Source organism: Lathamus discolor, chromosome 5, assembly GCF_037157495.1.
Source record: "Lathamus discolor isolate bLatDis1 chromosome 5, bLatDis1.hap1, whole genome shotgun sequence".
NCBI classification, from domain to species: domain Eukaryota; kingdom Metazoa; phylum Chordata; class Aves; order Psittaciformes; family Psittacidae; genus Lathamus; species Lathamus discolor.
Window position 1 is genome coordinate 19,334,516 of NC_088888.1, and position 23,619 is coordinate 19,358,134.

A 23,619-nucleotide genomic window follows, 5' to 3' on the forward strand; every position below is an offset into this window, starting at 1 on the left:
CTCTGGAAGGCTCAGGCAGTCAGCACAAAATACCCTTGAAATCCTTCAATTAAACAGGCATCAGTTTCTGAATTAGAAAATCCTGCACCCTACCATGAGGGGATTCTCTGCTACACAGCTTCCTGAGAGACAAAAAGCAGCAGATTGCAAGGAATCATTGATTACTCCAGAACAAAAGACTAAGTTTTGATCACACTTGGCCTATTGGATAAAATAAAGCTAAACATAATATATGATGCTGCAAAACCCAGTTTTATAGTTAGGCTACAAATACCAGGACAAGAGTAGGTATCTATGGTCATCTGGCTTAAAATGCAGCCTCTGTCAAAATTGTCCAGAATTAAATGCAAATTTACTGCATGGGTAACTAAAACCATATTTAACCAGGAGCAAAAGGGCCATTTTCTGTAACTAGCAGAGGCAGAAGTGCGAGAATTTTTCTGGTTTGATGCCTTATGGGAAGTGAACAAATACTGCTAATATGACCTCGTGCTTTATGTCTGCTTGGAGATATGAATGTCTCTGCAGGGTGGCAGATACAGGGTATCTGGAGAACAAACCTATTGATATTCCAGTAAGGGTACCACCTCTGCTTCAGTCACCACATCTTAAAAGCCTCCCTTCTTCTTTCAGCCATTTGGTCATATCAGACACACACACACCCCCCCCCCCCCCCCCCGAAATGTCCTGCTGTCCAATGCAATCTTCCAATAGAACATCCTGACACCTACAGGAATAAGTGTGTGTTGGGGGTGGGGGGGGGGGGGGGAGGAGATTCTCACATATTAGAGCAAATGTATTTTCATCTCTTGCCCTCAAGGAAAGGAGGGTTGAGTGGTCATGGCAGCGTGTTATAACTAGGACTGCTGGGTTCCCCCTCTGATGGTGACATAGAACACAGTCTTGGACGTTGGCCATCTTGCTTCAGTTTCCAAAAGGCCTATGCCTCATACAGCATTATTTCTCCTATTCTCCAGTGCTTTTTGTAGCATGTTATCTGCCATGCCCTCGGGTTCCTATGTGGGGGGTTGAAACCTGCCACATGCCTGTTTCCAGAACTTGTACAACGTCAGTTTGGACACATCAGGGGACAGGACTTCTTTGTGACACCTCAGCTCAGAAACAGCAAGCTGTGCTTGGAAACGTCATTTCCAAGACACAGAAAACATGCTGCTGGGACCAGTATCACAGATGCCTAATACAGAAACCCTACTACTGTTTCCAGTAGTAGTTTCCAGCTAGTGAATCCACTGGTGGAGGGTAAATTGCAGGGCTCTGTGGGGATGGCTCCATAGGGGTGGCAGCAGCCTGCTTCCCCAGGGTTAGTCCAAGCTGACAACAAGCCCAAAATGGGCACACTGAAGGAAGGTGCTTCCTTGGGCCTGTGGGTGTGCTGTGGAACTCCTTGCCACAGAATACATGCAGCATCTAGAAGTCCAACGTTAACATGCATTCAAAAGTGAATGAACAAATTCCCTGGAGCAAGAGCCACCTTGGGCTATTAATGCAAAGACAAACTCATATCACCTTTTCCCCTTCCACCTTCTGCTTTGCTCTTTTTGGGTGACATTCCCTTCTGTGAGTGAAAACCAGAGCTGTTCCTGAAGGGTGACCATTCCATCAGCGCCTTTTGGTCTAGCTGAAGTCGCTTCCTCCAGGAGTCCCTAGCACTATAAAAAGCAGACATTGCGTGTACACATGCAAATTCTTTGCAACTATTAGTGTGCATGCAACAGCACAGAGTGCTGCTACAGAAATCCTGGTAGTGCTGGGCTTGTGCCTCTTTGCCTTGCTCTGCACACACACACACAGTGGTGAGCTCTCCTTGGAGGCATGGGATCCATCGTGTGAGGATGGGTCTGAAACCCTCAAGAGCCAAGCAAAGTCTGCCTAAAGGATTGGGCAGGGGTGCCTGAGCAGTAGGCAACAAAATTCAGAGCAGGCTGCTCCTGCTTGTTGCTGTTCCCATGGAAACAGGGGAAAAAAGGCAAGAGGAAATGCATTCCCAGCCTTTTTTGAAGAGGAGCTCCTTCAGCAGCACCCTGGCTGTCACACCTATTCCCACAAGAAGCAGTGGCTGGCAATTCTCTGATGCATCTCCTTTAGTGAGACCGTAAGGCCTACGGACTGTTCCTTGCTCATCCCGGGGAACAGAGTGAGCAATAGCAAGCCACTCATCCCAACACCAAGGCTGAGCCTCAGAGCTCAGAAAAAGTGAAGCAATTTCCAGCACATTCTGCAGCTTATGCTTTCTCCCAGTTTGGATCTGGGGAAGTACCTGCAGAGACACCTGATTTCCCAAGACTGTCAAGGAAGCTGGGCTCTACCTGCAATACCTGGACCTAAATGAGTTCTTGAGCTCTGTGTGTGTTTTCCCCGTTCTCCCCTGTGAGTTTAGATCGAGGGTCTGAAGAGATTTTCTCACTTGTCCCTGCAACCAGGCAGGTTAGGTCTGTGGGTGAAATACGCTGCAGTCAGCTCTGTGATAGCCAGCTAAGCATCCTTGGGCCCAGGGGAGATCATAGCAGTGAAGACACTGCTCAACCGAAGGTTTCCCTGTGGGTGCCAGCATTACTGCTGACGGTCAGCCTTTACCCCCACACTCCCCTTGACGAGCCGCGGCTGCCCACGGATTAGGAAAACCGCCGGAGCTCAAGCGAAGCGCTCCGGGTCCTCCGAGCTCCCTCACTTCATGCCGAGGGGAGGAAACCCACGGGCCTCCTCACCTCTCCCCATGAGCAGTCCGGCCAGCCTGACGCACCGCCGGCGGGCCCGGGAGCGGGAGCCCTCCCCGCTAGTGCCCGGCTCGGCTCCCGGTGGGGCTCACGAGGGGCGGCCTCGTCGGGCTCCCCGCCTGCTTCCCTGCCTGCCGCCGGCGCCTCAAGGTCATCCGCCGTCTCGCTCGGGCGCGCTCCCACCCCATCATCATCCCCATCCCCATCCCCATCCCGGCCCCCCCCTCCGCCGCGGCCCTCCCACCGCGGCTCTGCCCGCCCTCCGCCGCGCCGGGCGCGGGCGCGGGAGCGGCGCTGCGCTGCGGCGGGGCCGGGGACCGGGGTCCGGGGTCCGGCGGGCGGCGAGCGCTGCCGCCGTGCCGCGGCTGGAGGCCATGCCGCCGCGCCGCCCGCCCGCCGCGCCGCCCCGCCGCCCGCCCGGAGACCGGCGAGGCAGCGCCCGGCGGCGGGCGGGATAATGCGGCTGCCCAGCCCGCAGGCACCGCCAGCGGGGCGCCCCCGCCGCCATGTCCCCCCCGGCCTCGGCCGCCGCCACCAGCGAGGGAGGCAGCAGCACGCCGGTGCCTCCGGAGGAGGAGGCGGAGGGGGCCCGAGAGGAGGTGAGGAAGGAGAGCGGCCGCCCCCCTCCCGGGGCTGCTCCCCACCACCCTCCCTCCTTCCCTCTCCTCCCGCTTTGCATGGCGCGTTCATTGACTGCCCCGCCGCGGGCCGGGCTTTGCCCGCACAGGTACGGAGCCCCTCGTCGGGAGCCCCTGTCCGGCCCCGGGGCTGCGCTGCGGGCCGGCGCGGGGCTGGCGGGCCGGGGGGGGAAACCCTCCCGTCGGTCCCCGCCGCTGCAGGCTGCCCGCCGCCCGGCTGTCCGCGGGGCTGCGGGGCTGGAAGGGGCGCATCAGCCAGCGCCGTTCTGGTGGAGGTGGGGTCGGGGGTGGCCGGGGCGTAGGGAGAAAGGGCAAAAGAGGAGCGCGGGGCGCTGCTTGGGCTTACTGCCGTTGGGAGAGGGTTTTATGCCTGGGAGAAACGGATATGGAGAGCCCCCCTTGCTGCGCTCTGGCTTTGGGGTGCCAGGAGGTAGCACAGCTGCAAGGGAGAATGCAGTGAGCAGCAGGGGGGACGTGGAGAAGCCAGGGGTTGTCGCTGGTGGTTGCTCCCAGCTGGAAGATGGCTGGGGAAAGCAGGAGGTGCAGACCCGGGCAGGCCAGGTACCAGCACAGCCTTGCCTCTAGGTATGCTGCAGTCCTTCCCCTGCTGGTGGCTTCTGTGGCGTCCGGGCAGCAGATGCTCAAAAGAGTGAGGAGCAGGGTGCTGTGTGCATGGGGAGCAGCATGGGGACGCAGGTGTGGGAACCCCTTTGTCTGCCTCCACACATCGTGCTCGCAGCTTGGGCTTCCGAAGAGGAGAGAAAGCAGCCGCACTGACTAGGAAGACCCATCTTATGCCATGAGGTGTGGGGGGGGGACCCATGGAGGGCATCAAGCAGTGTAGAGGGTGCAGCATTCTGCTGGTGCAGTGGCTTGTCCTCACCAGTGAGACCATGGCTCAAAGGGCAGCAGCCGGGGGGGGGGTGGGGGGTGCTCAGAAGCTGGTGCATCAGTGGTCCTCTGCTGTTGAGGAGCTGCGGTTAGCAAGTGCTGCATAATCCTGGTGTTCTCTGCTTCCTTGGCTTAGGAAGAGCGTGCATGCCCATGCATGGTTACTCCATATACACAGACTTATATTTAGCTATAAATAATTGCGGGAGAGGAATGCTGAAGTTCAAGGACTGTGAAGCCGTACAAATACCGTATTACTCTGCTCTGCGGCTGCTCCTCTCTCCCTGCTTCCATTCAACAAGCCCTGGTGTCCTGAGCCCAGGCTCTCCAAATGGATCCTGACCAGGGTAGCTAAACTGTGAGGTGCCTTTTTAGCATGAGGACAAGTTTGTGCCATGCTGGGACGTGGTCTGTTGCCCCCAGTGCCCTGGCAGCACTGCTGCTATGTACAAGAGAGCACAGTGGCTCTTGAGAGATGCCAGAGCCAGAGCTGGTTTGAATGAAAGAAGCGTAGCGGGGGCAGTGCCCGGGTGAGTTTCTCTCGCCTGCAGTGTCCCCTGGCTTGAGGGATTCCGAGGAGATTGTCTGCGCTTTGATTGCTCCGCGGTGGCTGCCAACCAGGGTGCCAGTGTAATCGTACCCTGTGGGAGCAGGCGGAGGGCTGCAGTCCATGACCTGCACTCTTTAGGCTAAGGACACACTTCCCCCAGCCAGAAGCTATCACAGACTTGCATGAAGCAGCTGGTGGAATGGATGGAGGCTGCAGCCTCTCCTGACAGTGCCATGCTTGCTGGTGTCTCAGCTGGTGCAATGAGGAGAGATCTTAGTGGGGAGCCTGAGTTTGTCACTGACCTAAGGCAATCCTCTTGTCCTCAGAAATACTGCGAGGGGAGAGTGTTACTGCTCCCCTGTAGGGCCTGTGTAAGGCTGTGCTAGCAGTGTGATGTTCTCATTTCGATCAGAGCCAACTGCTGATGCCAGCATTGCTGAGCATCCCGTGAGTGTGGCTGAACCCCAGCTACAAGGGTCCTTTGCCCAGGGAGCCAGGTGAGATGTGTGAGGACTGGAAAATGGGAAACATGCTCTGTGCTGTTTGAAGGTGCCTCATGCTGACATCTTCCAGGTCCTTGTGTTTAGGGGCCAGGCAGGCTTCAAGTTGTTCCAGCAAGAAAAGTAGCAAGAGCTACTGACCAGAGTGGGCTGAGCCCTTGTTCCCTGTTGGCATCACATGCGTACACCTACACTTAATGGTGGTGAGCTGTATCTCATTCAGCAATGCGTTTCCACCTTGGAGGGTAGGAAATGCCGAGCTTTTCAGCCTGGGAGCAAGCAAAAACAGTCCTTGTCCTGCTGCTTGGGTAAGATCTGATGGAGGGAACCAATTGTCCTCCAAGCTGCTGTGTAAAATGGAGACCTTGGTTCTAGTGCAGGAGCTGACTGCTGGCAGGGTTCCCTGGCTCTGAGATGCTCAGCCTTTCCCTTTCCTCTGCAGTTGGTGATGCTGCCAGCCTGGGGCTGAGCCACCTCTTTCTTCTAGACAGGTAGTTCCTGAATCGGGGCTGTAGGCACGTGGGTTGTGATGGGGGGCGGGGGGAGTGCTGGGCCCATCCTGACCAGGAGTTGCCAGTGTCTGTCCGGGGCCTTGGAAGATGATGGCAATTTTTAGTAGTGACTGGATGCTCCCCGCCTGCCTTGTGCTGGGGATTTGAGGTCAAAGGGAGCAGGGCTTATTCATTTGTTGCATGATGTAAGCAAATGGGCAGGGCAGAGCCATGGAAACTGATGTTGAGGAGTCCCGCTGGAGTCCCCTGCAAGCTGCCGCTGCAGCCTGGCACCCAGGAGCTACTTGGGCATCCAGGCTGCTGCTCTGGGGCTGTTTTGAACTGTTTTTTCAGCCCCGTGGCGGGCTGTCCCTAGGGTACCCAACCCTATGAATCCGGGCTGTCTCATAAAGTGAAGGCTGAGCATTCTGGGGGTGAACTGGAGATATCAGGCGGGCCTCTGCAAGGCACAGGAGGTGAGGACACAGAACACTTATTAAACGGGGGTGGTAGATGGAGCCAAGGACAGGCTGCTTCAGAAGCTTGAAAAGCTTAAAGGATTTCTGGAGTTGTTTAGTGTTCAAAGTGGCAGGGTAAAGGTTGTGGGGGCAATGAAGGTATTTTGCCCCTGTGCTTGGCCACTGGGGTGCTGGGCAGGTTTGAACCCTCGAGGCTTTTCTGAGAAGAGGATTCACTGGCTCTCAAAGGAGTTTAGTGCATTATGGGCATCTCCATTCTCTTTGTGGCTGCTCAGAAGTCGTCCTTTCCATCCCTTCCTGTGCACCCCAGAGCCACAGCTTCAGGAGTGGAACTCCATTTCCTTTCACCTCAAGGGCAATATCAGAGGCAAATGCTATGTATGAGGGAGGGAAGGCTGTAGCAGGAGTCTAACTCTTGCCTTCCCAGCACCCAGGTGCCTGGTAAGGGTTGTCCCATGGGTTCTACACAGTAAGCTGAAGCACAGAGGTCCCACAAAGGGGTTGGCCAGGTCCTGGCTGGACCAGTTCTGCCCTCTAGCACTGCAGAGATGTTTAGGTGCACCCTTGCTTACCCCTCTCCAGTGCTCAAGCCTGAGCAATGGGGGAGGCTCCCGGTGATGGAGGGAAACCCCATTTGCAGTGAAGTAGGACAAGCATTTTGCCTTGTTCCATCAGACTGCAGTGGGCAGATGACGATGGCATTTATATCAGAGCCTGCTCTCCTCCCAGTGACACTGTTCTGGGACAGAAAGGATTTCCCTTTCCCTGGCGTTTTTATCTACATGTTTGCTGTGCTGGACTTCTCCAGGGCTGGTTAAGAGCTTGAGCAGGCGACCTTACTCAGCTGCTTCTTCAGGGGGAAGCTGTAGAGCCGGTTGTTTGCTCCTATAAGCCCTTTGCAGCCCAGGAGAGGAGCAGGGATGCTGCAGTTCCTACTGGGATGAGACTCTGCAGCTGGCTCCTCCTCCATCTCTGCTGTGGTTGTATCCCGTCATTGCCACTTGATCAGCTCTCAGAAACCCCACCAGCGTGGCCAATGTGTATGTTTTTTACCTCAGAAGCCTAGAACAAAACTGGGTTGTAAACAGTTTACAGCAGGGGTTAGCGTGACCCTGTAAAAGCGCTGCAGTGTCTCAATACTGCGTAGTCCTAGGAGGAGACTAATGCATGGACTAGAGCCCTGCTAACACAGTTCCTGGAACCCAGCCTGGGCTGCATCATGCTCCCTGCCCGGGGTGGGTAACCGCAGCAGGGCTTGCCTGCATCTCTGCAGGGGGACAGCCAGCATCTCTCTTCTCCAGAGCAGGAGTATGTGGAATATGAGGGGCTGGAGCAACTGGGAGATAGAATTTGCTTTCTGGGACCAACCTGGCCAAAGATCGGTCTTCCTGATCCCCCATCTCCAGCGTGGCAAATGAGCGAGCTAAATCTTCGCTATATTCCTTGTGCTCCATTTGCAATTCCCTGTTATCCCACACCCCGAACAAAGCACCGTTTCTGAGCCAGCCCTCTCACCCCACAGACACCACAGAGTTAGCATGTACATCTCCTCGAGGCCCACCTTCACACCCTCCCCCTGCTCCTTCTTTGGCCAAGCAGCCCCCTTAGAGCCTCCTAGCCAGGACTGCCACTGGAGGGGAAGATTTGCAATGCAGAAAGCAGCTGGGGAAGAGGAAACCTTCCTCTGCCTGGGTAATAGCTGTCAAGCGCAGAGAGCTGTGCTGCAGCCAAGCAAAGCCAGAGGGATCCAGGCAGGCTCTTGTAACCACAACATGGACCTGAGCAGTGAGAGCACAGCTCAGGAACCTCTGCCTGTGGGCATCCCCATTTCCTCTCCTTCTCCCTTTTGTTTTATCCAGGGTTCCCTTCTCGTCCCATGACTGTGAGCCTGCTGAAGTGATGGCTCACACTGGGAAGACAGGGGCACACATGAGTTTGTGCTGGAGGTGATGAGCAGAGCCACCCCACACCTCTGCCTGTTGCCTGCAGACCAGCGTTACCCAACCTGCCTTCCCTGGGCTCTGCGCCTCTCTCACCTGCTCTTGCTCTCAGATTTGGCTCCAAAGAGAGGGGCTCAGCGCTGCTAATGCTTGGGACCCACAGTGGGATGTGCCACCATTCCCGCTGCCACCGGTGATCCAGCTGGATGTGCTGCCTGTTCTGCTTATCGCAGGCTGGCTGCTGGGGAAGGGAAGCTCCCTGCCTCCGGGAGAGACACCTCTGTGGGAGATTTGTGCTGTGTCGCAGTGGCAGAAGTCTCGGAGCAGCCTTGGCAAGGTGTAGGGAGGAATGGTTGGTGTGTGGGACTCCAGATTGGGTGAGGAGAGAGCAAGGGGAATTCTTAAAAGGAAGAAGAGGCCCAGATCTGTCCCTAGACCTGCCAGTGGCCTTGTGACCTCTGGTTCTTGCTTTAATTTCCCTTTTAATGCAAAAGTGAAAGTGCCCCCTCCCTGCTTTCTAGCAGCAGCAGCCCACTCAGCTCTTTGGGATCCCTGGGTGAGAGACCTTTCCAGCCCAGTGTGTTCAGGAGTGAAGAGGTGGGGCCAGGCTTGGACTTCACTGCTGTGAGTGGTGTCATTACAGCTGGCACTAGCCCCTGCAGCAGCAGAGGTGAGCTCAGGAGTGGTGCTGCTTGCAGCTGGGGAGGCAGAACAGACTTGAAAGCCTCTTAGCGAGTATAGCAGCATCCGCACAACACTGGGGTTCTTGCGCCCCTCTCTTAAGTCACTTCGTTGGAGATTGCTGGATGAAATCTTTTGCATAAGAAGGGAAATAGTCTCTTTGCATGTTCTCTCTTTGGGCGTGGTAACATTGGGTCTCACCAGCCAAGCTGGATCAATGCTTGAGACTACAGGGTGTTGCAGAGCGACAGAGGTTTCCTTAAGTAGGGCTTTTCCCCAAGTCTTTGTGAAGCCCTGCATGGTTCCTATGGTGAAGGCACCAGTTTAATCCCTTTAAATCCATATTGCTGAAGTTCTGCCCTTTCCTCACTGGGTGACCTGTGGGCAGTTTCTCCAGAGGTGTGGGCTTTCACAGCTCAATCCCAGTGCAAGCAGTGACATTTGCTGGGAGCCGTGACCGGCCGCTCGCCCTCCCTGCTGCCATACATTGGCAGGGTGCTCCTTTCTGCCAGCTTGCACACCTTTTAGGATGTTATTCCATATTTGCTTTCTCTCCCACCAGAGGTGGCTGCATTTCACTTGTGGAAAACAGCTTTCCCATTCTCATGGTTGGGAAGCACTTGGGAAGCACTTAGAGCCCCTTGTGCTGCCAAGTGTTGTGGTGGAGATTGCCATTACTGAACAGAGACTGTCGCAGCTGCAGAAGGTCTGTTTCTCCATCTCACAGGCACCCCAGGCTGCTTGTGCTGCCCTGGTAGGAGAAACCTCCGTGTTGCTGTGGGTCATTACTGGGAAAGGGGGAGAGACCTGTGTGTGAGCGGGGAGAGGCGCGATGGGATGAGCTGTGTGAGGTGTTCAGGTGGGACAGCCCATCGGTTAGAGCACGGGTGGGATGGCTGCACCAGCCAAGGTATGTTGGGGAGATCTGCTGCCTCCATCTCGCTGTGCGTCAAGGGGACATGTCAGTGCTGGGGTCACTCCCCATTGGAGAAGGGGGATGCTCAGGTGCAGGCTGGCAGAGTTGCCCTCTGTTGCTCTCCTCCATGTCCAGGTGGGCTCTGGGTGCCTGCCGTAGAGGAGCGGAGCACCACAAAGGGCAGGGGGTCACAGTTGCCTACACCGTGGGGCTGTCATCCTGGGATCAGTCCCAGCCTCCAGCCTGCCCGCTAAGGGTAGGAGCCCCACAGCGTCTGCGTTGTCCCTGTTTGAGGGGCTACGGGTGCCACCATGGCACCCTGCTGCCTGCTCGCCTTCCTCCTGCTGCTGCTGCAGCCGACTGACTCCTCTCTTGTTTTCTCTTCCTTTCTCCCTGCCCCCTGGAGCAGCAGCGGCCGGTGAAGCAGTCTCTCAGCAAGTCCCTGTGCCGAGAGTCCCACTGGAAATGCCTGCTGCTGTCCCTCCTCATGTACGGCTGCATGGGAGCCATGACCTGGTGCCACGTCACCAAGGTGACCCGGCTGACGTTTGACAGCGCCTACAAGGGCAAGTCCATGATGTACCACGACAGCCCCTGTTCCAACGGCTACGTCTACATCCCCTTGGCCTTCCTGGTGATGCTCTACGTGGTGTACCTGGTGGAGTGCTGGCACTGCTACACCCGCAATGAGCTGCAGTACAAGGTGGACGTGGAGAGCGTGCACGAGCGCGTGCAGCGGATGCAGCAGGCGACCCCCTGCATCTGGTGGAAGGCCATCAGCTACCACTACGTTCGCAGGACACGGCAGGTTACCCGCTACCGCAACGGGGACGCCTACACCACCACCCAGGTGTATCACGAGAGGGTCAACACCCACGTGGCAGAGGCCGAATTCGATTATTCCAACTGTGGAGTTAAGGACATCTCCAAGGACCTCATTGACTTGGAGAGCTACCCGGCCACGCGGCTCCGCTTCACCAAGTGTTTCAGCTTTGCCAATGTGGAGTCAGAGAACTCCTACCTGACCCAGCGGGCCCGCTTCTTCACAGAGAATGAGGGCTTGGATGACTACATGGAGGCCAGGGAGGGCATGCACCTCAAAAACGTGGACTTCAAGGAATACATGGTGGCCTTTTCCGACCCAGACAACCTGCCTTGGTATGTATCCCACTATGTCTTCTGGGTGGCGGCTCTGCTGACCCTTTCCTGGCCCCTGCGGGTGCTAAATGAGTACCGCACCTCCTATGTCCATTACCATGTAGAGAAACTCTTTGGGTTCGACTACGTGGCGGTGACGCCGGCCGAGGAGCGCTCCTTCTGCCGGAGGATGCCCCGCGTCAACACGGTGGACAGCACTGAGCTGGAGTGGCACATCCGATCCAACCAGCAGCTGGTGCCCAGCTACTCGGAAGCGGTCCTGATGGACTTGGTGGGGCTCTCTGGCTGCACTAGCTACTCTGCTTGCCGGTACGGGGGCTACCGGCAGAACTGTGAGCGGTGCCACAGGACTATAAGCAGCTCCTCCATCTTCTCCCGCAGTGCCCTGAGCATCTGCAACGGCAGCCCCAGGATCCCCTTCAGCAGCAGCCGCTTCTCCCTGGGCCGCCTGTACGGCTCACGGCGCAGCTGCCTCTGGCAGAGCCGGAGCGGGAGCCTCAATGAGCAGAGCTGCCCCACGGAGCAGACCCGCCTCTCCAGCCAGGTGACTGTGGAGGAGGAAGACCCCCCTCCTTACCAGGACGCCCTCTACTTCCCCATCCTCATCGTGCACCGCAATGAAGGCTGCCTGAACCACGACCACCGTCACCTCCACCGCAACGGGTCCTGTGTGGAGACCTCACTGTGAAAGCCAAGGCCGGTGAGATCTCATTGTCCACTGCCTGGCTCGAGCCAGTGCAGGATCTGGGGAGAGGAGCGCAGGGGAGGCAGATGGCCTAGGAGGACATCAGGATGGAGCGGACAGAGCTTCTCGCTCCTGCAGCCAGCAAAAGCTCCTCACACCGTAGCCCTGACCTCCCAGAGGGGTGAGTGCTGATGCTCCCCCTGACGTGGCACAGAACTCTAGACCGACCATCACGTGCAAAAAAACAAAAGAACCCAAACCAACCCCAACACCGTAATTCATGGCGTCAAGATCCAAAGGGGGGAATAAAAAGACAGGCCTGATGCAGGGAGGAGGGTGCTTTGGCTCCCAGCCCTGGCTCCAGGCTGGCTCGTGCTCTGAGGAACCAGCAGCCACCAGGAAGCGCCCTGCTGCACCTCTGCCCACCCCGCTGCCCTTGCTGGAGTGACACCCCTCACAGGGTGCAAGGGAGCAGGTCCCTTGGGAGCGGCGTGTCACTGCCTGTGCCTGCTGCTCTGGGGCATCCAGGCGTGCGGAGCTGAGCGCCAAGGTTGGAACAAAGTCTGAAAGCCACAGATCCAGCTCTTCCCCTTCCCCCCGTTCGCACCCTCCCCGCTGTTTTTTTTAGACCATGCTCCGACTGTTACTCTGTTCTCACTGCTGGGAATGGCACCGCCTCCAGAGGATCCCAGGCTCAGCTCCTTAGGAAGCTTCAGCACGCCAGCTCTGAGAGTCAGCATCCCCGAGGTAAAGGGCTTTCTCTTTGGGATTACAGCAGGCAGGCAGCACCGGGGAAGGGATGAATGTGCGAGCCCAGATGGAGTGGAGGTCTGCGGCGCTTCTGATCTGTTTGCTGGAGGAGAGCTCAGCTGGAAAGAGAAAATGGGAGGCCCCCGCTGAGCTGGGGAATGGGGAGAGGATGGCACTGGGACAGGCATCGTGGTAATAAGTGGCACATCAAGTGGCCGAGGTCCCTTCCTGGCTTTGAAGTGAGTCCTAATTGGTTCCGACAAGCATCAAGGAAGGTTCTGGTAGGTTCAGCTGCAATTCACCTATTGATAATAGAGCGGCAGGTTGGTGCATGTCTGTGAGAGTGAATTGTGCATGAGATCAGGCCACGCTCTGGCTGCAGATTCTGAGCTGCTGGCTCCTGGCTGCCTGGTTTTGGCAGGGAGCTGTGAGGAGCTGGAAAGGGGAAACACATGCTGGAGCATTGGGAACCTGGGCTGGGAACTGAGAAGCAAAGATTCTCTTTCTGTGGGGCCCCACTTGTCAGTGCAGGACCCACAGGTGGGAGACAGGGAGGCATCTGCCATGAGGGATGCTCTGCAGAAGAGGCTGGGTATACGTCAGAGGGGAACCTGCTTAAAACCAAGTGGTTTACACTATAGAGGTGTTTGCAGAGAGGTGTCAGGCTGTGACAAGTGAGGTAGCCCATTACCCACTGGGTTCCTCTCCCCTGCTCTTGTCAGGGCAGGTTGGCCTGCTCTGAGCTTTGTGCTGCCACTTCTATCCTGCCGGAAAGCATCTTGGTGACATTGAGGAGGGAGCCTTCATGTCACCGAAGCTGCATGAGTGGCGGCAGCGCGCGAGCACCCAGCTTTTCATTCTCCATCAACACATCCCCAGTTCCCTTGTGTCCCTGTTCACAGAAAAGCTCTCTCCTTTTCAGTCAGCTCTTCGTGGGAGTGCATGCCAAATCAGTCAGCACTGCTCCTCAGCCTCACCACGCTTCCCTCATTGGCTGGGGCACACAAGGGCTGAGAGCAGCAGGTCTTGGGTGACAACTACAAATCCATCAGCACTTGAGCATTCAAGCTTGGTATCTGTCTCTGCAGCCACTGCAGAAGGGTAAGATGCAACTGCAAACAGTGAGGCATTATATTTAGTCCTGCCTGTCTTCCTCTTGCTAACTGTTAATGAAGGGTTTCTTTCTCTAGTTATGCTGCTGTACTGCTTCACCTCCTATATCTTGGGGAGGCTGCAAACGCACTCTGCCACCACAGTCCTCTTTTGAAGATCATGTCTTGCTGGTAAGCCTGGAGCAGTCAGTGCCTGCAGGTGTTGTAAGGCTCTGCTTGGCTTTGCCCCCAGAGCAGTCTGTTCTGTTCTTTGTGCCTTGTGTGCCCTGGTCAGTGTCTCTTGCCTTTCAAGTCAGCTTGTCCTCCTGGATCTCAAGTGCTAGACTCCAAATGACAATGGTTTGAACAGAAAGTCCTTTAAAATCTCACTCCGGTATGATTCAGTCTTATCATCTGCCCTTAATCTCACTACCAGACTTGGATCATGTTGGTTTAAATAAGAGGGTCCCTTTGGGAATGGAGAAGCACAAGGTCTCTGTTGTGGGCACATCCTTCTCTGCATTTTGTTCTCATTATTTGCACAGATCCAAACTGGATGAAAGTGGCTGCAGCCCCTTTGGCTGCCCTAGGGGTTTTTTTGTTTAGAGATGACATTGGGCTTTCTGTTCACTTGTGCTTCTCTCTCCAAGGGCTTAATGTAAGCCAGGGCCAATGCCGAGGATCCTCATGACTCTGGGGAGATAATGGTGTGTGCTTGTATGTCCCAGTGAATCAGGAGAGGTTCACTCAGTGAAGCTGCAACGGGTCGTTAGTGAGGAATGTGTTTCGCTTGCCCTTCCCAACATGTTCTCTTTGAAATCTCCTACACATTGCTTAAATTAGGCTATGGTGGCTCGTCTTTCAATCTCCAGCCTCCAAGGTGCCTTGGACAGATGGATATATCTAAGATTTGGCAGGCCTTTTAGCTCCCTGGGGCAAAGACAGTCCTCTGAATACTAACAGATTAGTAGGGTCTCTGTGCCCCTGTCCTTTAGCACCTGCAGCAGAGTTCTGCTTTCAGGTACCTTGTCCTTGGCTCTTTCTGGGCTTTTTCATGAGTTTTCTTCAACTTGTTCCTCTGGCCCCATTTTCACTCAAGAAATCTTATTCTGGAGGTGGTCTATCCAGGTGGACACATGTATCTTTAAGGCACGGCTGCTGCTCTGACCAGCAGGACACATGCAGAGCCTTCCTGTTGCTGAACACCTTCTCCGTGCACACAGTGCCAGCCACAGCCAGGTGTCAGGCGTAGTCCCAGTGCCATGGTCTGTGGCCGTCCCTGACCCACAGCATCCTGAGAAGTGGGACCTCTCTAGTCAGTGCTCCGCACTGCACACCAGGATTTCTTAGAGATCCCCTTCCTCATATTCTTGGCCCTGCTACCTTACTGAGCATGGTGGAACTACCCATCCTGGTCCAGCCTGCTGCATTCCTGCCAGGCTCAGGAAAGGGGATGGCACGCTTGGGAGCACAACTGGGAAGGAGGGATGGGAACTGTATGGTGGCTTGGCAAAGAAGTGGTGGAGCTGGAGAGAACAGACTGAAACTGGGGTTGTGCTCTCTCTCCTTCTCCCTGCCTGCAGTAGCAGGGCAGCATGTCTAGCCAGACAGGGAAGCTCATGGCAGACAACTGATGGAGCCAGCAGAAAGAGTGTGTGGGTATAGGTTTCCTCCTAAGTGCTGGTGAGGGACCACTGTGCCCTGGACAAAGGGCAGCTGATTGAATTCTCCTTGCAGCTCAGGTTATTAGCAGATAACCCAAGATGCTCTGTTCTGGTGCACAGCCTCTCCGTGGTGGAGTGGTCCCATCTCCTCAGCACAGAGACTTCCACCCGCCGCAGCTCCAGGCTGAGCAGCACTCAGGCATCTGCTCTTGCAGACTTGTGTCTGCTCTTCGCCCCATCTCTGCGGTGATGACGATTCCTTTGGCAGCTCACTTGATGGCCCAGTCTGCTCCTCTCATGATAGCCTGCTCCCTTACATCTAACCTGAATTCTCCCTGCTGTATCCTAATCCCATTACTTATCCTCCATTGACTGGTAAATCTAATTGGCTCTGCTACTTTTCCCCATGGCCTTCCCATCACAAGCAGGCGTTATCTGGTTTTTGCAGCCTTCCCTTTGCCAATCCCAGCATCTTCTTTCCCCCAGGATCAAACTGGGCAAACCTTGGCTTGTGCAGTGGTGCAGAAGTTTTCCTTGTGTAGCAAGTCTATCCTTCCTGCTCTGAGCCTGGCCGGGGTAAGAGGAGAGGACCAAGGGTGCAAGCCGTGCCTTGGTCTGTCAGCATGGCTGTGTCCTCATTTCTGGTGCAGAAGATCCCTTCAAAGTTAGTGAAGTACACAGAACTGCCGGTCCCTTCTGCAAGGAAAGCAGCACAGCCTGCATCACCCTCTGGGAAGGTGAAAGCTGGGTCATTCACCCACTGCAGCTTTCCATGGGCTGAGAGTCAGGCTCAGCATTGCACTTGTCAGCAGGCTTTCCTCACATACTTTTCCAGAGGCAGCTTGTCTTCTTGGCCTCTCTCCTCTTGGTGCTAAAAGGGAGATAGTCCCGACTGCTGCACGGCTGGACAGAAAATTCGTGCTATTTGCTGTTGCCTGCTGCTCCCAGTATGCTTGTCAGGTACTCTCCAGCTTTTCTGAACAGGAGAAAGAGATAGAACTAGTGTGCAAGAAGCTCTGGATTAGCTGATGTTCAAGACACATCAGCACCCATTTATCCATCTTTCAGCACACACTGGAAGCTGCCCAGATAGTGCCTAGCGCTTTGCCTGTGCAGAACCAGGTGGTGACATCAAGCAGGCTGGTGGTACCTCTTGATTCCCACTGCACGTCATGCAGACCACACCAAAGAGAGATTTCGGAGCGGGCTTTCGGGTTGAGCCAACAGTAGGGGCATTTGTTAGGACAGGAAGGGGGAATCTCAGCCTATGACCAAGGCCAGGCATTTCAGAGTCATACACTAGGCAAAAACTCAGGATTAGTGCTAAGGCTGCTGTTTTTCTGATCTCAGACAAGCACATTCCCCCTTCTTTTCTGCTCCCTATAAAATGCACATATTGGAGACCCAGCCCAACCCTGCTGCCTTTGTTGTGTCTCCACTCAAGAGGCCACAAAGCTGTTCAGTACCTCTGATGGGTGCCCATGGGGAGGGGACTGCAGGAAGGGGGTTTTTAATGGAAGTTTAAGAAAATTAGGTAGCATCCAATGTCATTAAATCAGTGCCTGCTGATTAGCCTGAGGGAAGAATAACGCCTTTTAAGCTCTCCTTCCAGACTTTCCAACCGTGGCTTCAGTACTAGTCTGGTATCACCAGAGTGCTGCCTTACTTACAGCAGGGTACAGCCTTGCTGCAAGGTGCTTCTACTCTGCTGCAGTAGCTGTAGGGCATGGGTCTAAAATACTACATCACCACTAAGAAGCTGTGTTGCCAAAGAGCTGTAAGTCTCAATTTGTGATATGGGCTTCTAATCATGTTTCATTTGTATTTGGTGGTTAGAATAAGGTCTGTATGACCATGATCTGGATTCAGATCATCTCTGAAACAAAACACAGTTTAAGTGTTAGCTCTATTTGGTAATGCTGCCTCCTCTGATGCATATGGGCCTGGAGTCTCCACTGAGCCAGGTGTGCGTGGGGACCAAAGGCTGGTTCATAGCCCAGTGGGGACTTGGTATGGGGCCTGCTTTAGGATCTTCTCCCTGTGGGCATTCTGGAAAAAGGGGAAAGGTGCTTAGTCACATTTCAGGTAGAAATTAATGGGTTGTGTTCATTACCAGTGTAGTTTTATTGAAGCTGGTGGTACTATCCCAATGTGAGCTTGGCTTAGCAACTCCTCATAGTGGTCTGTCCTTGAATCCAGACAAATTGATCTGTCACAGTGTTGCTTTAATGCACTGAGTTCATGCTGGGACTTGGCCAACATGGATGAATGTTGAATATATACTATATCTGCAAGCAGTAGGTTGAATTGTTCTGCTCTACTGCCTCCATCACAGCTGCTCTGCCAAGGGAAACGTTGTGCCCATGGATGCGATCTCGTCAACTCCCTCAAAAGCAAGACAACAAGCAGATTGACCTCCACCACACTGGGAGAGGAGCCTTGTCCCACAAGACTACAGTCTTTCCACACAGGAGGGAAAAGAAGTCCCAGGGACAGAACTGAACCTGCGAGATCCATGGCCTCCCCTTCCTCCCTCCCTCCTCACCTCGTCTGTCTGTCCTGGGGGAGGGACAGTTTCCTGTGGAGGTCAGCAAGCTCCTCTTCCTGCAGCTCGTAAACAAGGCTCTACTAAGAGGTACATCATCCACCTATGCAACACTTCCAGAAGCTGCCAAGTTTTTAGGAGCCCATTGCAATGTGCAGCATAGCCATCCAGCACTGAGAATAAGCACAGTGGCTGCTGGAAAGCTAAGTGGGTTTTATTCCTCCCCCCCACCAAGGAAGACTGTTTTTGTTGGGCCTTTTTCTTTGTTTGTTTCGGTTTTGATAACTTCATTTGGGAAAACTAAGCTTGTGAGAAATTGGTGCCCATCCTGAACACTCCCTGGTCCTTTGAACTTCGGGAATGGATGGATCCCCTACTGTGATTATAATCTAGCGGATTTTGTAGAGCAAAGTAACTTCACACACAGACACATGAGGTTCTTTCACTCTCCATCAGCACAAGCTGCTTCTGTGGTCTTAGCTACTCACATTAGTGAAAGAAAAAGCCTAGCTAGAATGTGGTGAGATGACTTAGTATTTTGTATCAGTCCCAAGGTCCCAATGTCCATTAGCAGCGCTGTCAGCAGCTGTGCCATGAATTCAGGCTTTGAATGGCAGTCCGTGAACCAGGCAGGGTGAAGACGTTTGGAAAAGCCCAAGCCTGAGTCTATGTTTGTCTCCAGAGGCAGCTGCAGAGAGAGGATCAGCTGAAAGCAGGCATCACCTCCTGCTCAGCCACCCTAGAGGCTGTTGGGCTCTGTTTGTGTTGCACCTTCCCTCTCAGGATAAGCCTGTCCCCAGGGGTTGAGCAGAGGGGAAGGAAAGAAATTGTATGTTTGACCAAGCAGCACGCAAGCACCGTTCAGCAGGCTGGGGGGAAAGTGGTGACAGCTAGAGCCCAAAATAACAGGATTTCATGCTGGAAATGCCAACGGCTTTTTCAGACTGACGTGAGACCAAAAGGCCCTAACAGTGCTGAGGAGTGTTCCAGGTTGCTGTTCCTTGCTGGAAAAAAACAGGTTTTTGATGATGAGGTGGGTTTAAACACTCCAGCCAGCTCTGTTAGACGTGTTCCGTGCTTGTGGAGAAGAATTGCTCAAGGAAGATTGGGATGGTGGCCCTGTTGCTCCACAGTGGGGTAGGGTGATCAGAAACAAAGGCTGGAGTTCCAGGACTTCCTCTGCCCCTGGAGCTGTGGCTGTCCACCCAAGCATGTGTGTGTGGCAGGCTGGGCTTCTGCATGCCAGTGTGCACACCCGGGACCCCCAGCCCTGCAGAGGGTTGGTGCGCTTGTGGCTGTGGTCTGGTGTCACCCATCTGTCCTTGCAGCAAGGGCTTTGCAGGGTGACAGAGCATTGCTTGTTCCTCGTGGGAGGAAACTCCTGACCTGGTTTTTGTGAGGAGATGGTGTGAAGTGTCACATTTGCTGCAGCGAGTGGCAGGGAGCAGGGATAAAAGCATGGTGCAAGCTGTGTTTGAGAACAAGCTGATCTCTTGCTGCCTGAAATGGGAGAGCTGCTAGATCTGCTCCCTGGCCAACACTGTCCAGCTCTTCTCACCCTCCCAAACCTAATGTGCAAACTGTTATTCCTCTGAGGTGGCCAAAGCACCTTGTCCCCTAACCCCTGAGGCTGTGCATTCACATTGTTTTGGTCCTCTCCATGCTAGCACCATGGGCAGCCGTGAAATGCCAGTGGATGTGTGATGACCTCAGGCATGCTGGTGGCCAGAGCTGGTTTGCCTGCATACAGCCTCCCAACGATGCTCCTGCCCTGGCGTGCCTTGAGCTTGCTTGGTGGAGAGGTAGCACAGCCTGGCCTCACTTGTGCGTCACTTTATGTTCTCCCAGAGAGTTCCACAGCACTCCTCTGAGCCTTTGTAGACAGGGTAAATCCAACAGACCAAAGGTAGAAGACGGAAGGCCTTGACATTTTGGTGGTCTCCGGGTTCTTGGTGCTGTCTCTTGTTAGAAGAGGCACATCAGCTGTTGTGGCAGTGTGGGACCAGGGGACAGGGTGTCTTCTGAGTGAGTTTCCAAACAAAGGCTCTGTGCTTCTTTACTGGGACCAAGGGCAGCTTTGCTGTGGGCTGAGCAAGACACGGCTGATGGAGGAGCTCGCTGAGGAGGGCAGAATAGTGTGTGAATGCACAGCAAGACGTGCAGAGGAGGGGATGTTGAAGAACAGCTGTAAAAGGCTTTGCAGATGTGATGGTTTTTACCAAGACATGAGGGGCTGAGGGCTGCTGTGCTGGAGCAGTGCTGCTGCGAGTCAGGGAGGGTGTGGGAAATAGAGAGACCAGGGCATTTGATGGAGAAGCCCAGGAATAAAGCAGGCTTTCTGAGCAGGCTGAGCATGCTCCAGGCCGGGGAGACAGGCAGGAGGCATTTCCAAGCTGAGGTGCCCAGACCAAGCCTTGCTGTATTGTCAGAGCAATGATGCTGCCTCCGAGCCCAGCACTGACAGCTTGAGCACGTGTCACCAAACAGCAATGGCTAATGCAGCCACAAGGTGTAAATGTCACTAATGAATAAATTGCCTTGTGCCTTGGAGAGGCCAATCCGTCACAGCTGGGGACAGGGATCTGACAGCCATGGCTATTTCAGGCATAGCCTGTAGGGAGGAGGAACAATTCATTTCTGAGCCATCCCCTCCACCTAGGGAAGCCGATGCAGGGCTTGGCTCTGTGCTACTCAGCTTCATCCCTCTTCACTGCATTGGAAGGAAGAAGCAGGAGGAGGGTCTAGCTTAGCCAGAAGTGCCCTGTCTGCAGGGCAGTGTGTGAGCCCCAGCCGGGACTAGCTGGAGAGGGAGTTCACTGGGACAGGAGAGCTTGTGTCAGTTGTCTTTTCCTCCCCTGCTGTTGAGCCCCAGCCACCAGCATCTCCGCTGGCTGTGCAGAGGGCCAGCAGGTATAGGGCAGGCAGGGACAGAAGCTCAGCGTGGACAAATGCAGCTCTGTGGGAACAAAGGGAGGCTGAATGCAGCAACCATTTCCATGCACAGCCTCTGCCCATCCCCACGGCAGCCTGCTCCTCCACCCCCAGTTGGTGCTTGAAATCAACCTGCCATCCTCTTCACAGCATATACCAACATGACACCTTGCAAATCAGTGCTGGGTCGCTGTGAGCAGAAGCCGCCAGGCTTGGGAAGCAGCCACTGGCTCCTGCTGCTGCGTGTGCTGTGCTCGGAGCAAAAGCAGGGCTTGCCATCTGCTGGGGGAGGCAGCCAGCCGAACACCCCTGCTCCAGCCCGGTGGGCACCCACTGGCATAGTCCAAGTGCAAGCCCTTGTGTCGTTCCCCCTGCTTTACTTCCCAGCCACCCTCTGTCTCTCCCCATGTCTGTGGCACATGGACGAGGGGATGCTCCCAGCTTGGCTGGGTTCCTCTGCTGCCACGTGCTGCTCGTGCTGTATGGTGCAAGGGAGAGACCAGCTCCCAGGCAAAGTGCCAGAGGTTGTTCCTTCCTCAGATGGAGGCCCGTGGCTGACCCCCTTCTCAAAGCCCTGCAGCGCTCCTTGGGGATGGATCTCATGGAAGAGCTAAAGGGTTCATACTGGCCCTTCCCAGCATAGAGTGACCTACGGGTTACCACTCTGCATGGTGGTCCCACAGCACGGTAATCAGACCTGGAGCTGACAAGTGACCCAGCAATGACAGGAGTGTTCACACTCAGACAAGATGCTTGTTGCTGTCAGGGCTTTTATTTTCACCATGTATGGCATTTGAAGTCGTTTCAATCCTTGCAGGCTGCCAAATAGCAGACTGTTGGTCTTGGTGTGGGCAAGTGGTGCAGCCTGCTTAGTTTGGGCTTTTCTCTTTGGCTAGGAGATTGATGGGAGGGAAGGCAAAGGGTTGTCCAAGCATTCCTACATGTGGCAGCCCAGGAGTGTGCTCAGGTGGCATTAACAGCCTTGGCCATTTGCAGGAAAATGAGATGCGAGTACCCTTGGAAAGCAAGTCAACAGTTGTTGTGGTGATGATACGTTTTCCCGAACCCTTTTCTTTCCATCCCTGTTCCTCACTGGCCCTGGCAGCCAGTTCCTCCTCCTGCGTCTGCTAGCATGGCTGAGGGATCTCATCGCTGCCCTCCCAGCACAAGCTTTCATTGCACAGCTGGCTGACCAGATGCAGCCCTGTACTTGGAGCTACAGGCAGGCTTGCCTAGGACCAGGCCACCTCCATTAAGCCCCCACCCTCGCTGCTGGAGCTGTTCCTTCATCAGCCTGATGCTGACCTGGGTCTTTTCTGCTGTTTCTGAACACGAGTTCTCATCTCATTCAGGTGTGTCATTCAGTGGAAATACTTTGTAAGTGCAAATAAAAACAAACAAATCTGTTCAATACCTCGGTCTCGAGGATGGGAAGCGAGTTGTGGGAGACGCCCAGGTCGGGAGGTTTCTCAGCTGCTGCTGCTGGTTAGGGTTTCTTGTGGACCGAGCCCCTGGAGCATCCATGACCTGTGAAGGCTTGGGACTGAGCCCTGTCAGCATGGTGGCCCTGGCATGGCCACGACTGCTGGGGACAGCCTTGCACTCCATCCTTTCTGATCTGTAAGGGCATGACATGACACAGGTAAAGGTCCTGTCGGCTGGGGGCCAGCGGCACCACGGGCGTCTATCCATCAGGCAGAGCAAGGCAGAAGCAGGTACGTGGAGAACAAATTCTTTTGTGAATACTGGGAAACAGTTTTTACTTTTCAACTCTGTCAATATGATCTAGCTCTGTCTGTCTCTCTATATATGTACGAACAGTATATCACAATGTTGCCTTTTTTGTTGGAAATATCAAAGTACAAAGATTGTAAACCAAATCGGTGTAATAAAAGTTTCGGATGATTCACTGAGGTGGCTGCCAGCGGTGGGTCTGTCAGTGCTGGTGCTGGGAGACCTGTGAAGCCCCTGTGTTGCTCAGAGTGCGGGAGGGGATGGAGGTCAGCCTTAATTCCCTGCTGACCTCTCCTGAGTGGGGTGGCCAAAGGACCAAGGCAGTCATGCATGTGCCCTGTCCTGTCCCCTGGTGGTCACAGCCATGCACGGAGCAGAAGGAAGCCGCTCCGTTTTCCTCCAAGGCAGAAGAAGCTGCTCCGTTTTCAACCCTGTGGGCTGTGTGGGTTAGCAGTCCTGCAGGGACCCCTCTAGCTTGAAGTTACTCAAAACACAGATTTTGACAGGCTTGCACAGAAGAGCACTACTAGTTAGGATAAATCATAGAATCATAGAATAGTTAGGGTTGGAAAGGACCTCAAGATCATCTAGTTCCAACCCCCCTGCCGCAGGCAGGGATACCTCACACTAAACCATCCCACACAAGGCTTCATCCAACCTGGCCTTGAACACCGCCACGGATGGAGCACTCACAACCTCCCTGGGCAACCGATTCCAGTGCCTCACCACCCTAACAGGAAAGAATTTCCTCCTTATATCCAATCTAAACTTCCCCTGTTTAAGTTTTAACCCGTTACCCCTTGTCCTGTCACTACAGTGCCTGACAAAGAGTCCCTCCCCAGCATCCCTATAGGCCCCCTTCAGGTACTGGAAGGCTGCTATGAGGTCTTCACACAGCCTTCTCTTCTCCAGGCTGAGAACTACATCTAGTTGTAAAGAATTGACCTGTTTGCAAAGCAGTGGCACTGATCAAAGGCAGAGCAACCTGTAGCAGGAAACCATGGTGGAGAGACAGACCATTTATTGGATTTCTTTTTATTTCTTTTTTACTTTTCACTGCAGACAGATTTTGAAACAAAATACAAATAAATCCAATCGTCAGAAAAAGCTGCTGAGGGACAAGGAACAACATTCTCACATCCCCTATTCATCTCACATCCTCCTCACCAAAAAGCCTAAAAGAGCAGCCTGCTGTGAAGGTTAGCTCTGGATTAGGCCATTGAGATGGTGGAGACTTCAC

At 54.5% G+C, this 23,619-nt stretch overlaps 1 protein-coding gene across 1 annotated transcript; it reads left to right on the forward strand.

Annotated features, from left to right (window-relative positions):
• The first annotated feature begins 3,226 nt into the window (after positions 1 to 3,226).
• TMEM151B (transmembrane protein 151B) lies at positions 3,227 to 22,539 on the forward strand. The gene is given in 4 exon segments (XM_065680002.1): positions 3,227 to 3,359; positions 3,362 to 3,462; positions 10,231 to 12,411; positions 17,505 to 22,539. Coding segments are annotated over 3 exon segments (1,656 nt in total). The 5' UTR covers positions 3,227 to 3,241; the 3' UTR covers positions 11,668 to 12,411; positions 17,505 to 22,539.
• The last annotated feature ends 1,080 nt before the right edge of the window (positions 22,540 to 23,619 follow it).